Raw genomic sequence first — 15,299 nt, 5'->3', positions numbered from 1 at the left:
AAAGTTATTACTAGAAAATGTTATTACTAACTTGTTCTTTTTTGTGTGATAATTGTTTGTAATGTGCATGTTTATGCTTACATTTTGAAGGTACAACAGTTCGTTGATTTGTAGACATGTTTAGCTTGTCATTGCTTTGTAATAATCCAAATTAACTGTTAGATTTATTGTATTTATAAGCTTGTGAATTCATGTGAATACTTTTAGTTTTCTCTGTTTGAACTTTACATATTTGAGAAGTTGGAGTAATTCTTTGGCACTGTAAATTATGTGATGTATAAGAATTTAACACCATACTTTACAACAAATGGATGTTTTAAAACTGTACGCTTAACAGAGTTTAAAAACTAACAGAATTAACTTTAATAAAAACCAAGAAACTGCCATGACAGAATTTTTCTGATGTGCTGTTTCTGCAAACACAGTTCATGCTAACGGCGCTGTCTCCTTGTTCCTCGTCCTCTCTCCCGCAGCCCGGCCTGCCCGCCCAGAACTTCTCCATGTCGGTGACGGTTCCGGTGTCCAATCCCAACACTTTAACCTACAGCAACCCCGGGAGCTCCCTGGTGTCCCCATCCCTGGCTGCCAGCTCCTCTCTGACGGACACCACCATGCTGTCCCCACCCCAGAGCACCCTGCACCGCAACGTGTCCCCCGGGGCGCCGCAGAGACCGCCCAGCGCCGGCAACGCAGGTGAGGCTGCTGCTGCTGCTGCTGCTGCTGCTGCTGCTGCTGCTGCTGCTGCTGCTGCTGCTGCTGCTGCTGCTGCTGCTGGCCCTCCTTCCACACCTGCCCATCCCCTGCCAGGAGCCCTCCTGAGTAACAGGCTCCCAGTGCTGCCAGTGCATTTGCACAGCTCAAGTTTTGATGTACAGAATTCCACGGTACTGTAATGGGGCAAGTCAGTTTAATGCTCTGGCTTATTTTGATTAGGTGGAATGCTGGGGACAACTGATCTCTCAGTGCCAAATGGAGCTGGTACCAGTCCAGTGGGTAAGTGCAGTACCGTGTCTTTGTTATAAAAAATAGTCTCATGGTTTCAGTTTCTCAGTTTTTCAAAAGCAATTTTTTATTTTTGACTCTTTGGAAAAAGTGGCTGTGGGAGAACAAAGGTCGTAATTTTTTTAGCTGCACTGTTATTGTCAAGTTTTATAAATTATTATCAGGCATTTAACTTTTTACTGCTGTGCCCTTTCCACTTCAGTAATATTTGCCTTTTTTATTTTAGTTGTTTTCAGTAGTAGCATGCTGCTGCTTTTGTGTTTCTCTACAGGTGTAATTGCCGCATTCTAGAAACATCTTATGTTTGCCAAATCTGAACTATTGCACTAAAGGCAGCTCAGCTCAGTTCTCAACTTCAGTATTTGCAGGACCTGGATGTTTGATGCTGATTGTGGTGCCAATCAGAATGAAGCAAATACAGACTGTGTTGTTTGTATTGCCATGTGTATCTTGCTAATAATTTTCTAGCAATTACATGAAGAAAGCAATAAATCTTGGAAACTGATAGCTAGGATCTGTCTTAGTTTTGGATGCTGATCAGAATTTCTTTTGAAAACAAATTAGAGATCTTGCCAAAAATCAAATCTACAATATTTTTTGGCCTTCAGTAAAAATATATGATAGCACTTTTTCATTTCAATAATATTTTGTCTCCCCTAAACAAAATTTAGCACTCTGATAGAGGGGCAGGCAGCCACTGAAATGTGTCGTGCCACAGACAGACAAAATAAATGACAGCTCACCCACTTTGGTCACATTCCTGCTGTGCCTCTGGAAGCCGTGCTGGCTGAAGGTCAGTTTTGCAAACACACCCAGCTCCCCTTGGGAAGTGTTCATAGCATGGAATTAGAGAAGCAACTGTTGACCTTTCAGTGTTTGCCCACTGGCTACTTAGTGTGGCAGCTGGGAAAAAGTTCTTTGAACATGAAGTCAGGCAATTGAATTGATGAATAAAAAATGCTGCAACTCTCCAAGGCTGAAAGCACAGGATTGACTTTCCACTCTTTATCCACTCCTTGGCTATGTGCAGCAAGGATATGAAATATTAAAGAGTGGTTTCCATCAGGTAAGCAAGATTTTAAATGGAGGAAGCTTCCTCAGTTGAAAAAAGATTACTATTTTTAGAAACTGTAGAGGTCAGATGTTGATTTCCGTAGAATTTTTCAAGTCAGGCTAAATAAGTTCATTATCAGGCTGTTTCAGGCCTCTTTTCCCAAATCAGGCTTTATTAAGAGAACCTTCAGATTTAAGACTCCTTCCTTCAATAAGCAAATAAAACAGTGGTTATAGAGTATCAAACTCTAGAAATGCCCAGTTATAGCAGCTTGGGGGACATATTTAATGCAGTAAAATGTTTTCCTCCTTGCATTTATTAATAGTTTATGTAAAAAGTCAAAATGCATCACTTATCTCTTACATTGCAGAATATCACACCCAAGATGTTACACATATACCCACTCACTTCTAGAAAGGTTTGTCATGCAAGTGAGAGTTGTGACTGTACAAGAACAGGGGAGCATCTTTAGTGAAACTCAAATACCTGCTTAACACCAGAATGCTAAATTAGAGGGGTACCCAAAGTTGTCAGAGCTCCTCTTGCTGTAAGTTCTGGCATAAAAACTTTGTAACTATTGACAGGTGCACAGGAACCTTCTCAGTTACAGCCACAATCAAGAAATCATACGTAACCAGATTGACTAAATCTGCTGTCAACTTGAGCTTGACAGCTGCTGTTGAAATGTATCTCATGTTAATTATGTCTGCAGACAATAATGGTTTTAGTTTCTTACTGCACTTATTGTAGAATTCACTTTTCAAAAATGTATTTTCTGCTTTTAGCTTCCAGGTTGTTTTTTTTTTTTAACTTCTCAGGAATGGAGAATTCTCCTGTGGGTTTAGTGAAAGGTCACGTGCCAAATTCGCAGCTCACAATTTATAGGAGTGATGTCAGAGGTAAAGATGGAGTACTGGCATATCCATGTTCCCATATATTCTCTTACAAATAAAGGAAAACTCCATCTTCTTCAATATTATGAAGTTCTTGGGAATCTGAGGTTTTGTTCTCATTTTCTTGAAAGACACTTACATGCCTTTATCTCTTAGTAACAAGCAAGTAAAGGTTATCTTGCTTATTTGGGACCCAGTTCAAACAAAGATGTTGCATAAAATGGCTCATATTGAGTTCACACAAGTCCTTTTCTCAAGTCCTGTGTAACTTGATTGGAATGGAAATGATTTGCTTTAGCAGTCAATCTGCCAACTTAACAGTTTTTCTGTGGAAAATAACTTTGAGTAAAAATATCTGCATGTTGTAGCAAAGATTGGTAGGTGGTTTTTTATATCCAGAACAGAAAATTTTGTGATCACTTTATAATACTGAGAGCTTACTTCACATGCAGCTGTCATAACTCTGAAAAAGCATTTTCATTTTGTAATATTTTTAAAATTCTACCCACCACATAAAAAACATTTGCTGAAAATTTTTACTTGGCAAATGTACCAGTTTTGAGAGGGAAAAAATGTCCAGCATTATAATGGAGTTTGCTCTAGAGCTAATTTATTTTTTTTGTTAATTAGATTAAATGTTTCTGAGCTAGATCATTGATGATCTTGTTGCTCCTGGTCAATGTTCAATGGTCATCAAACGTGCTCCAGGAGTCTCAGATCACCAGGATGGGGAGAACACTTCAGGCAAAGTAGAATCTCACATGCCCAGATACAGGGGAGAATTTCTTTGGCTTAGAGATGGATGGATGGATGGATGGATGGATGGATGGATGGATGGATGGATGGATGGATGGATGGATGGATGACATTCCAGTTTGCCGTGAGTGCTGCTTTGCTGTGTTCCACTGGATTGGTATCACCCCATGAAGCATCCCCAGGTTCCCAGTGGAATGCACTTGCAGTGACCTTGTGCCATCCTGAGGACTCTGAGAACCAGAAAAGCTCAGAAGTTGCACCACAGTTACTCAGTCTCTGCTTTTTCTTCCACACCTTTCACGTGTGCTATTGAGCCAGAACCATGCCAAGGACCTGAGCTGGTTTTCAGTGGCAAGGCTGCATGAAAACCATAAACCTTGAGACCTAAGTTCTTCCCAGTCCCAGGGGATTCTTAAGGAATTTTTGGAAGTGGAGGCTGTTTATGAGTTTACAAAGGCACAGTATTTTCTGTCTGTACATTTCTGTGTCAGTGAAACAGCCCTTCTGATCAATAATGCAGATTAAGGACACAGTTAATCTTTTGGAAAAGAAGAAAGAAAGAAGAAATTATCTTTCCTCTTACATTTGTACCAGGAGAATGGATAAAAAGATCTGGTCTGCTTGAGTACTGAATTTCTCCTCTTTGTTCCAGAGCTATATGTTCTCTAATGTCCCCACTAATCTTTATGTTCTGAGAATGTGAAGTAACCTCAGGAATACTGATTTTCTTTGGAGCAGAACTGAAGGGTATATCTGCTGGAAAAGCTGTGAGCTGTTGGATCTCTACTAAGAGTCATTGTAGATCATGTGTGGTCTTTTATCCTGGCCCGAGGAGGGGTTTTGCAGAGGTGCCACTGACAGCTTGCACACACCTGTAAACTGCTTGGAGTTGCCAGAAAGGGATCAAGACAGAACTGGGAATAGCCACACCTGTAAATGCTTCCCTTTGTCTTGAGGGCTTGGCTGATGGGGGAGGATAAAAGAATCTCTGAGCTTGGTTTTGCACAAGTCTGAATCTGCAGCAATCTGGAGTGCACAGAGGCTTCAGTAACAGAAAGGCTCTCTGTGCACACCTTTCTAGTCCAATTTGGTTTGTGGAATGAGAGACACCCCAGCAGGGGTGTCCAGCTGGCTCCTGAGAAACACCTTGTGCAGTTCCAGGCAAATATTCTGCACTGATGCTGTCAGCATCTTCCTTAAGAAAGCAGCTTTTTCTGCCTCTGCCCCACTCTGACATTTCCACAATGTCCCTTTGCCAGCCTGTTAACCTGCATCAGCTCCAAGCCTTGGCCCTGTGGGAGAGCACCACAGAGGAAAGCAGCTGCAAATAAACCCTGAGAGCCTGTTCCTGCTTCAGGCTGTGCACTCCTGTGCTGTTTCAGGTCTGGCCTTCCTCTGCAGTGTGGCAGGTAGGAGCAGTCCCAGGCAGTGTTTCCCTGAGAGCTCCTCACTTCCCAGCTGTGTGGAAGGGATCTGACTTGAGAGTGTTGGTTCACCTGCTGCCAGATGCAGCACACAGAGGTTCCTGCTCTCAGCACTGTCAGCCATGGTGGCTTTGCCTTGCTCTGTCTCTGGCAGGACAGGTCAGTGCAGCAGGGAGGGGGCTCAGGCATCCCTGAGGAACATCCAGCCTGTGGACTGCTGCAGCTGCCAGGCTCTCCTGGAGGAAAGGGACTGTGGGAGTGGGCTGCAGAGCAGCTGTTCCACAGGGTGTGAGCTGAACCTTTTTCTTTGCTAACAAAGGCTCATCCATCCATCCATCCATCCATCCATCCATCCATCCATCCATCCATCCATCCATCCATCTCTCTGTGATTAAATCAGCTCACAAGAAATGAGTGGCTGAAATCAGCATTAAAAATGTGCTGGCAAGAAGAAAGAAAGAATTTGATGTTTTTTTTACTGTAGCTCTTTCTCCTTGGAAACCACCCATCTGCATGACATGAGGTCAGTTCAGCCCCTGAACTACCCTTGGTTTCAGTTGAAATTTCATATCTTGCTGTATGTATTTGTTATGTTACCAAAATTTCTGATTTACTGAGAGGTACGTGACAATTCTGGTTAGAATTTGCTATACAGAGAGCAAATTATTAATCTCCCAACTGGGTTAAAGTAAGTCTCAACATTTACATAATGTCCCCTTGCTCAGGATACAGTCACATCCCAGGTTGTTGTAAACGTGTCATTCCTCTCCTCCTTGCTTTGCCACTCTTTACATTGGCTTTGTATAGACACACAGAAATCAGCAAGTTTAGGAAGTAAACTGATGTAATTAACTGTAATCTGTCTAATTGACAGAAGACCTAAAGGACATCCAGTTGCTGTTGGTAATGTTTCACTCAGCTACAAGAGCAGTATGCCTTTATTTAGGTTTGCTATGGCATTTTGAACAATAACCACCCCTTTAAATTCTAAATATCCTTGAAAATTCTTTCTCCTTTTATGTAGCTGTAGGCCTTCCAACAACCTGGGAAATGAGCTCTTTTTAAAGTTCTGTAACATGACTAAGCATTCCCTTGACATTTAGTCATGTGTATTTCTTTTTTGCTGCCTTCTAATATCTAAAGTACACCTTTAGAAACATAAATCTTACATGTTAGACTTATTTCAAGACCTTATATTATTATCAAAGGTATTGATTTGTAAAGATCAGTAGGAATACATTTATTTCAGATTCCTTGAGAATTAAATTCTTTCCAAAGCTAATATAGAACTGGAGCTTTTTGAAACAATGGTAGAATCAGCAGTGAGTGTTGTACAGAGCTGAAAATGGTAGGAATGGCATATGCTGCTTTTAATTTGCACTTGAATCTGTCAAACTAACCCCAAAGTAAACAAATTGAGCAACTAATGCACACAGAAATGCTGTTGTTGGTTTTACTTGCAATATGTCCCCCTGCCCAAGGTTCTTCATGTCAATGTTTTCCTCCAGTAGATCTTATCTGGCCTCCTGATGCCTTGTGAATCAATGGCTTGTTGCAAACACGATTTTCAGTTTGCTTCTAATTGTGTGACGTCTGTTGGCTTTTATGATGTCACTGGAGGCATAAATATTTATTTACTACAATCCTTACTTTTGTTTAATCTTACATGGCTTAGCTGCTTGTCCACAATTACTCCAAAACTGTGTATAACTGTGTTCAGTCTTTCTCCAAAATGAACAACACCAAAAAAAAAAAAAAAACCACAAAAAAACCAAAAAACCCAAAAAAAACCACACAAAAACAAACAGAACCCAAAAACTGTAAAGAAAAAACCACAACCAAAAAGACACCCCAAAACCAACCAAATAAACCACCAAAAAAGAAAGATTAATGGCATCAATGCCTGTAATTTATTCCTTGAGTAGTAATAAGTACATGGAGTACTTTCCAGCCACGTGTGTTCATTGTTTCAGCTGATGTGATTTATACAGTGAAATATGAGTCTGGCTCCTGTAATTGAATACTGTGTCTTGGGCTGCAGGACAGTAAATGAGATTAAGCTGTATTATGTCTCTGAAGGCAGAATATCCAGTTGGTATCATGGGTGGGTTGTAACATTTCACTTCAGAAAAGAAGTTGCTTCAAAAGTAAACACTTTCTGACTAAACAAGAAGTAAGCTAATGTACTTTGGCAGGTTTTGTTATCATCAAATCTAATTAAATTATGATTCATATAATTGAGAGCTTATATTTGCATTGGTGTCTGTTTTCCAAAGGACTGTTTTGAACATGCTTTCACGTCTGTTTTAAGGAATTAGAGTTAAATAAAACTCTTCCTTTGGAATTAAAAACAGTTGTATTTTTACACATATGTGGGATTTTATATTCTGTTTCGATTTCTAGTTTGAAAACATTTTAAAACATAAAGTATTGTCTTTGGGGAAGATCTATAGCAGGTCAGGTAGAAACAATTTCTGTATTATATGAAATAGTAAGTAGAATTTATGGGGTTATTAAGGCCTTGGTTTGGCAAAGGGCTGTGTAGTTGCATCATCCTGTACTCATTATCTTTTTCTGGCTCCTGACCTTGCTCTAAGAAATACCACACATTTAGTTATCCTTTCACTCTTAACTGGTAATTTGATTTTCTTATTAGATTATTAAAAGGAAAAAGGCTTGAAGTTTCATACTAAAAAGGAATATTCTGCACTCTTATTGCAGCCCCAGCATATGATCCTTCAGGTGATCAATACAGACACTCCAGTGTTTGCTCAGTGTTCAGTGCCAGCTCTTTATCACAAAGGGCTGCTATTGGATTCATACCCATGGTATTGCACACTTAGGAGATTTTTTATTCCTGTTTGTCTCATTTTAATTTATTCTAAACACTCCTTTTGAGAAGTGCTTAGCCTTTTGTCAGAAGCAATGTTTTGACTGCCCTGCTGCCGCCCGATACTGCGCAGAGCAGGCAGTGGCAGAGTTTGTTGTTTTTGACAGCAGCACTAAAAGCATGAAATGTTTCTGAAGGATTGGCAGAGCCCTGGAATAAGGGCTCAGGAAATGACTGGATTGGGTGTGGAAGAGAGACACTGTCCAGATTTAACACACGGGCTACCGAAATACTTGAACCAGAGGACAGGAAATGGAATCATAGGATGGCCCAAAGTGTACAGAACCCCACTGTTTGTACAGAGTGGGACTGTTGGGCAGCTTAAACTGCTCACAGCTCACAGCCCTGCCTTGGAAAGGTGACACTGACAGCCCCAGTGAGTAATAAAATGCTATTTATTGTTGCATTAAAGCCCAGACTTTACTTCTGTTGTAACAGTAAGTTCTTTAAATGCTCTGGCATTTTTGCTGAAAATGGGAGGTGCCATAACAAAGTTTCAGCTATAATTTGGTGCAAATTATGCCATTTTCTGGCATTTTTCCTCCCTAGAGTGTTTGCAAATCCATTTAATTTTTACTCTGTCCGTTGTGGAGGATGTCTCTCAATCTCTGCAGGCTGGCTGTAGCTCATACTGCTCTCATTTATAATGGATAGGAATTGATGCATAACTGTGTTAACAAAATCAAGATTCTACGAAAACCATCTCTGTTTCAGGAACCTTAAGGGTACCACAGAACTAAATTTCTCCTTTTGGCTTGTTGGTTTTTCCATGTGACCCAGCTGTGGAGAGTTTTCTCCTACCAGTCAAGAATATATTTAGCTCTAGTGCGTATTCTCAGCTCCAACCCAGCTTTTCAACCACTCCACCTAAATTTTATCACTAACCTAGAAGCATCTGAATAAATTCTGCTGTTTTCTGCTGAGGAATGTAGATCCTTTAATCACAAAATCAGTTTCTGCTGCGGGTTTTAATACAGAAGGAAGAATGCTGACATAAAAAACTTGACTTTCTGCTGTGTTCCTTCTTTCCCCCATAAGTTCTGAGTTAAAAGTCATATTCCCATACCTCCTATGCAAATGCTTCAGGAAAGTACTAAATTAGAATGACTCCTCCTTGCTCTGTTAACCTTGGAAAACTCAGGGGACAAATCACATCATCCATGTATGGTCAGGCTTTTGGCACAGTGGGAAATGCACATAGTGAGTAAATCCAGAGGAGGCCTCCTCACAGCATCCTGGTGAATTCCCATTGAGGTTCTCAGTGTGCCCTGGCTGAGTATCTTGGTGGTACCAGGCACCTCCATGAAGTTTTTTGCCCTTGCTGAGACATGTTGCTGTTCTTCCTTCTTGCTGTGCTTTTAAAGGCATTAAAAATGTTGCTAAAGAAGGTAGAATGTGACACTGACAACTTTCTTATTTTAATTGCTTTTAGATTAATATGTATTTAATGCAATAAAATTGGATTGGGCATAGGGGCCTATTCAAATTAGAATAATAATGCAAAATTCATGCCAGTGTGGCGCTATGGGCGATTAAGAGAGAATTTCCCACACAGTGAACTTTGTCTCACAGACTTTTCCCTGATTGTGCCTATAAAAGCTGCTTTCAGACCTGCAGTGTTAGTGCAAACAGAATCTTACTATGAATTGTGTTTATTTATACACACACACACAGGTTCTGTAGGGTGAACTATGGGGTTCCCTGTTGCAAAATTCTCCTTAACAACTTTTTTTCTGTTTGCAGCTGAATAAGGTTTGTGTATTTTGGGAATTGTTGCTATAAATATGCTTCTGTGATTGGAATGTGGCTTTAAAGTTTTTTCTGAGAACTATATTTTGGTTAACATGATTGGTGCTTCTGTCAGGATGGGAAAATAGAATACTGGGCACTTGACTGATTTACTGCCTTGGTGCTGTTTTCTGGTCAGTTCTGAGTGTGAGCTGAGGCCTCTACCTTGAGCGTATTCAACTCTTGGAGATTTCAGTGCTGAATTCTGAACCTGTAGGCTTTGGCTTGTCCAATTTCTCTTAAAATGAGGCAAAGACTTTGTTTAAGAAACCTATGGACATAAATGATGTGTGTATCTGGAATGAATTTGAAGGGAAAGGATTTGTTCCCCTCATTGTTGCTAAATATAATCATCAGACAGTAAGTATTGATACTGAAATTAGTCCTGCATGTCTTGGAGGTATATAAAGAATAAATTTTAGGGACTTTATGAGCTGATCTTTTGTTCTCACAGCAGCAATTCAGTGTGGTCCATGCTCTCTCTGTGGGGGTGGGGACCAAGAGGGGTTGTGCAAAACGCTCACTTTTCTGCAGGCTCAGCCTGGAGGAGCTTCAAAGGGCAAACTAAACACAACGGATGTTATTAGAAATAGTTCTTTGGCAATTTGCTCTTCTCAGCGTTTAAGCTGCCACAGCGTGCCCTTGAAGTGATATTCCCTTTCCATATTGATCCTCTGGCCAGAGTGGTTTGTGTTTGTTCAATTGTTCAATACTCAGCCCCTTGTGGGAAGTTTGTTATCGGAAGTTTTACGAAATAAATATTTCATAACTGCTACGTGAGCACCAAAATTTTGTATTGTCCTTCTCCTCAGTCTTACAGTCCATTTGTTTTTCCTCTTTCAGGAAATGGGTTTGTGAATTCCCGAGCTTCACCAAGTCTACTTGGTACCAGTGGTGGTGGGAATGGCCTAGGCAAAGTCATGCCTACAAAGTCCCCACCTCCACCAGGAGGAGGAAACCTTGGCATGAACAACCGCAAACCCGACCTCCGTGTCGTCATCCCACCCTCCAGCAAGGGCATGATGCCACCACTGGTGAGTTCAAACATTTACAGTTCTGGGTCTGGCTTTGTGGAAATGGGCTGTTCTGTCCACATGTACAGGGAGAAACTGGCTCACCTGCTTACCATAGGGCGCAGGAATAGAGGGGTGTTTGTATTCTGAAATGCCACTGATGAAAGTCAGAAGTACAGATTGTGATGTGGGGAGAAGTTCAGCTTGTAAGGAATTTTTACAGCTGTAAAACAGCAGTCTGACCTGAATGTGGTAAGAGCACAATCATAGAGACAGGGCTGGGGTGTTTTGATCTGACATCCCTCTGACTGGGTACTGAGAACTCCGGTGGTTTGGAGGATGTGGGTTTTAAAAAGGGTTATCCATTATTCCGTGGAGGAATGGCTGATCTTATTGGTGATGTGAGCTCTATTAATGTGCCCTAAAGCACATTTTGTACCTGTTTTTCCTGGGTCATAATGGCTGTGGGATGTGAAGTGCAGCTTCTGTGGTGAGGAAGGGCTGAGAGCAGCAGTGCTGTGATGTGGCACCGTGGAACGTGCCCTTGCCTGTCCTCGGGGCTCTCGTGTCCCCAGCAGGGCCATCAAAGGGCCCTGAGTGCTCTGCAGGGCTGCTCTGCTCCCTGGCACCACTGTTTGTCCAGCCAGGCTGGGAGCAGCACACAGGTCTGTGTCAGCCATGAGGCAGCCACGGCCTCCAGCCCAGAACAGGTCTTGCAGGAAGTGTTGCTCTGTTTTTCCTTTAATTTACTTGGCCAAATCCTTTGGTCCTCGTTTTTTGCTGCCATGTAGAAATTTTCAGTGTCTCTGTGGATGTTTTCTGTATATGGAAGAATGGGCCATAACCAGGAGGAGCAGGATATAAACAACACAAGTACTCTCTGTATAATTCCTATTTGTCTTTAAGCTACAACAAGTGCTTACATTTGTTACTGGTACTCATGATGAATAATGCCAAATTAATCCAAGTAACAAAAGCTATAATTAGCCTCAGAGTAATGATTCTTGAAAAAAAAAAGGTTTTTCTAGGAATACTGAAATGTAGGAGAGATAGGAAGTACACTGGCTGATCATTACAGTGACAATTACACTTTTAATTAGAAATAGAAGCATTAATGCAGTTCTGGTGTTAGTGGTGCACGGCACCTGTTTAATGTTGTGTTGTGAAGAACAACATCATATTCAGCTTTGGGTTTGTCTGTGTTTTTGGGGGAATTAGGAGATGTCAGAGTAGATGCTGGCATGGAATGATGGTTGTATGTGGAAAGTATTTTGTTGCTGAGCTGGTTTATTGGATCAGTGCACGCAGAGGCTGCCGTGCTGCACATCCCCTGTCCTTGGGGTCACCAGGCTCTTGCTGCACCAATTTCCCCACAGCCATTGTTCTCAGTACAGCAGGGTCTATGTGACACCAATTTCATCAAGTATTACATTTCTAGCAGTATTATCTACAGAATCAGCTAGCAAATCCACATTATTAATTAAAATGAATCAAAATCCTGAAGCACAAACGTGACTTTTTCTTTCATTTGAAAGCAATGCTATTTTTAGTAACTGTGTTATCCCTCTTGTTTGCTGAGTACAGTCGGAGGAGGATGAATTGGAGTTGGTGAGTTTGGGCTGCTGTTTGCTGAGAGACAGCAAGATGCTGGAAATGTCTTTCACTACAGCTTTTTAACTGTAGTTTCATTACATATTTTAAATAATTCCAGTGTTCCCTTGGTAGCAGACAAAAATATATTTGTTTTATCAAACTAAAAACCCGACCAATTCAAGTTGAAAACACGTTCAAAGTCAGTGCTTGCCATTTGTAAGCTTCCAATTTTTTTTCCTGAAAATGTTTCTGTTTTTCTTGGAGGGAACATTGGAAAAGAGCCTTACAAAGTAACTGTCCATGTGTATAGGATGTGTACTGCCTTCTGTATGAAATACAAATAATCACTTCCTATCCCCTCAATTATTGGAATATTTTTAGGAAGTGGCTTCACTTGTGAAGTTCAGATTGTAACACCAGCCCTGTGTTACTTCTCTTCCTTTCAAGGAGATGACATCATTGCTGGTGAGGTCACCTTTTTGGAGGTTAGAATTATTTCATCCTGCGTGAGATTATCAAACCACAGGGGTGTTCCCTGTTTACCAAAAGGGACAGAGAATTGCAAATGAATAATTCTACCTTTTTTCCAGTGGAAAGACATTCTGCTTTTAAAAGGAAACTCTTGGGATTTAAGTGTTTTCTATTTTTTTTCCCCTAAAGGTTTTAACATTTGGCATTCTGTCTGGAAAATCAACGTAAGGCTAAAATAATTCATAACTTATTTTTAGAGCAAATTTCAAATTGTTTGGCTGCTGTGCCACAAACCAGGCACAAGATGCTGTGTCAGAATCACAGAGAAATAAATGGACCTATTGCAGACCTTGACTTCTTGTTGAACATGGACCTGTTGCTCATATGAGGCTCTAATTGCATGAAAGCATGGAAAAATTAGTGATTTAGATAAATTTCTTGATGAATGCATGCTGCTGGTTGATTTTTACCTTAAACATGAGGAATAGATTTTAAAAGTAAGGGAAAACGTTTTTTGAAATACAAATTGAAGTTTAAAGCATTATTGGGATGTCTTGCTAATTGAGCAGTGAAAGAGCTCTCCCACTTTCCTCTTGTCTTCAGAGAGGAGTGCCTGGTTTTCAGTGCAAGAAGGAAATCTCAGTGTAAAAACAATTGGTCAGATATCATTGGAATTGGGATTGGGATTGAACTGGGATTGTGATTGGGGTTGAATTGAATTGGGATTGGGATAGGGATTGATGTAGGGATTGGGATGCGAGCCCTCGGCCCCTGGCCGGTGCCGCGAGCGCGCGGATGCCGCGTGCGGCGTGGGCCATCTAGTGATGGAAGTGGGAGCGGCTGTGCCAGGAGCAGCACAAGGGGAAGGTGCAGGGTCTGCCTCAGACGTGGCAAACAAACACAGCCACACCTGCAGGCTTCAGTCTGGTGCTGACCCCGTGCTGGGAAGCAGCTCCAAATCCCAGCTGTGAGCACTCGCTCTGTGCTTGGAGCCGAGCGCTGAATGTGAAAAGCAGCGACCAACGGTAGCAGAGCATGAAATAAAGATACTGAATTCTTCCTGCTGCATTTGCACCAGTTAAAAAGATTTTTTAAAAAATCCTGAAATTTGTCATGCAAGGACAACAAATATTGGGCTCATCTAAGTATTAGTATTGCTTAGTGTCTTTGTGTGGCTGCGTGTTCCAAGAATTATATTCAGAAAGAATTTACCTCAGAAAACCACCTTTATTAGCCACTCAAAAAAAAAAAAATACCATAAGGAAATCCTTTGGTCTGGATTGTTTCCCAGTATATTCCTCTTTACTTTTCCATTATGCAGTAATCCCAACTTTATAGGCAGCCATCCAAGAAAGCTTTGGAGAAAGGTCAATTCCTGACAGACACAAAAATCTGCTCTAATAACATCTCTTTATGCCAGATAAACTTGGTCTAGGGGAGATTTTCAGAAGTACGTAAGTGATTTAAAGGGATCAATTACAGAAAATCAGAGGGACTTTCTCTGGGAGCTTTGAAACCTGGGAGCTCTGAAGCAGAGTGGGCACATCTGCCACCGTGTGTGTTTGGCAACAAATGCCAGAGAGCCCCCAAATCCTCAGGAGGCTCAAAGATGGGAATTCAAGAGCAGCCAGACACAAGAGGGATCAGAAGCTGGCAGCCAGTGACAGCTGTGGCTAATTTTAATATGGGAGCTGTGATACATATTTCTTTCTTTAAATGGGAAAGATACAAGATTGATAACCCTCAATTCATCTTCATAAATTTAAGCTTAAATTGAACACAGCCCCATTTCTGTACCTGCTCATTCTGATATTTTTAAGGGAATGATGAATTTTTAATGCTGCTCGTTCTCTCAAGATTAGAGTGGAGAAAAAATTTAAGTGCTGCAGATCCTGAAATACCTGTGTCTGAAATAAAGGAAAGGAGTAGTAACTTCAGTCTTGTAAAGTTATGAAATGGATCCCTACCAAAGAGATGAGAAACTGCTCCTTTTGTAGCAAATATTTTTTCAGAGATAGAAGTTTGCTTTAAGAAAACGTATTTCCAGCAGATTGAATCCCAACTCCTTGTAGAAATACAGGGTGTAGAAACTACTGCTCTTTCTAAGAATTCTGCAGATGAAAGCAAATATCTGTTCTTGAAAAATAAAACCCTAGCATTTTGTTCTTGACAGTATTTGTCATGGCCAAATGGTGTTGAACCTCATATTTTTCAGGAAGATTTGCAGTTATCACTGTGGAGAGCAGAACATTCTGTGGCAGCAGCTTTGCTGTCTGGTGCTGTTCACCACAGTGTTTAATTAATTTTCTAACCAGCAAATTTGGTTAGAGCTTATTTCAAGTGATATGTTTGCTGCAGATGTTCATTCCAGTATATAGGAAGGACTGTTATTAAAAAGGCAAATTGTACCCACAG

The 15,299-nt window shown here is 40.9% G+C and overlaps 1 protein-coding gene across 6 annotated transcripts in view; it reads left to right on the top strand.

Moving 5' to 3' along the window:
• The window catches only part of MEF2A (myocyte enhancer factor 2A), an 81,259-nt gene that overhangs the window by 58,026 nt on the left and 7,934 nt on the right, over positions 1–15,299 (top strand). For 4 of the 6 annotated variants that reach the window (XM_059482202.1, XM_059482205.1, XM_059482208.1 and 1 more), the window contains 4 exons: positions 474–693; positions 934–993; positions 10,651–10,841; positions 12,405–12,428. In XM_059482202.1, the coding sequence (XP_059338185.1) occupies positions 474–693; positions 934–993; positions 10,651–10,841; positions 12,405–12,428 (495 nt within the window). The remainder of the gene's footprint in view (positions 1–473; positions 694–933; positions 994–10,650; positions 10,842–12,404; positions 12,429–15,299) is intronic. The other 2 variants (XM_059482206.1, XM_059482207.1) reach the window with 1 other exon arrangement.

The sequence above is a fragment of the Ammospiza nelsoni genome, chromosome 14, assembly GCF_027579445.1.
Source record: "Ammospiza nelsoni isolate bAmmNel1 chromosome 14, bAmmNel1.pri, whole genome shotgun sequence".
NCBI lineage: Eukaryota > Metazoa > Chordata > Aves > Passeriformes > Passerellidae > Ammospiza > Ammospiza nelsoni.
Note: the sequence above shows the minus strand (reverse complement) of the source record. Positions and strands in the feature narration are given on the sequence as shown.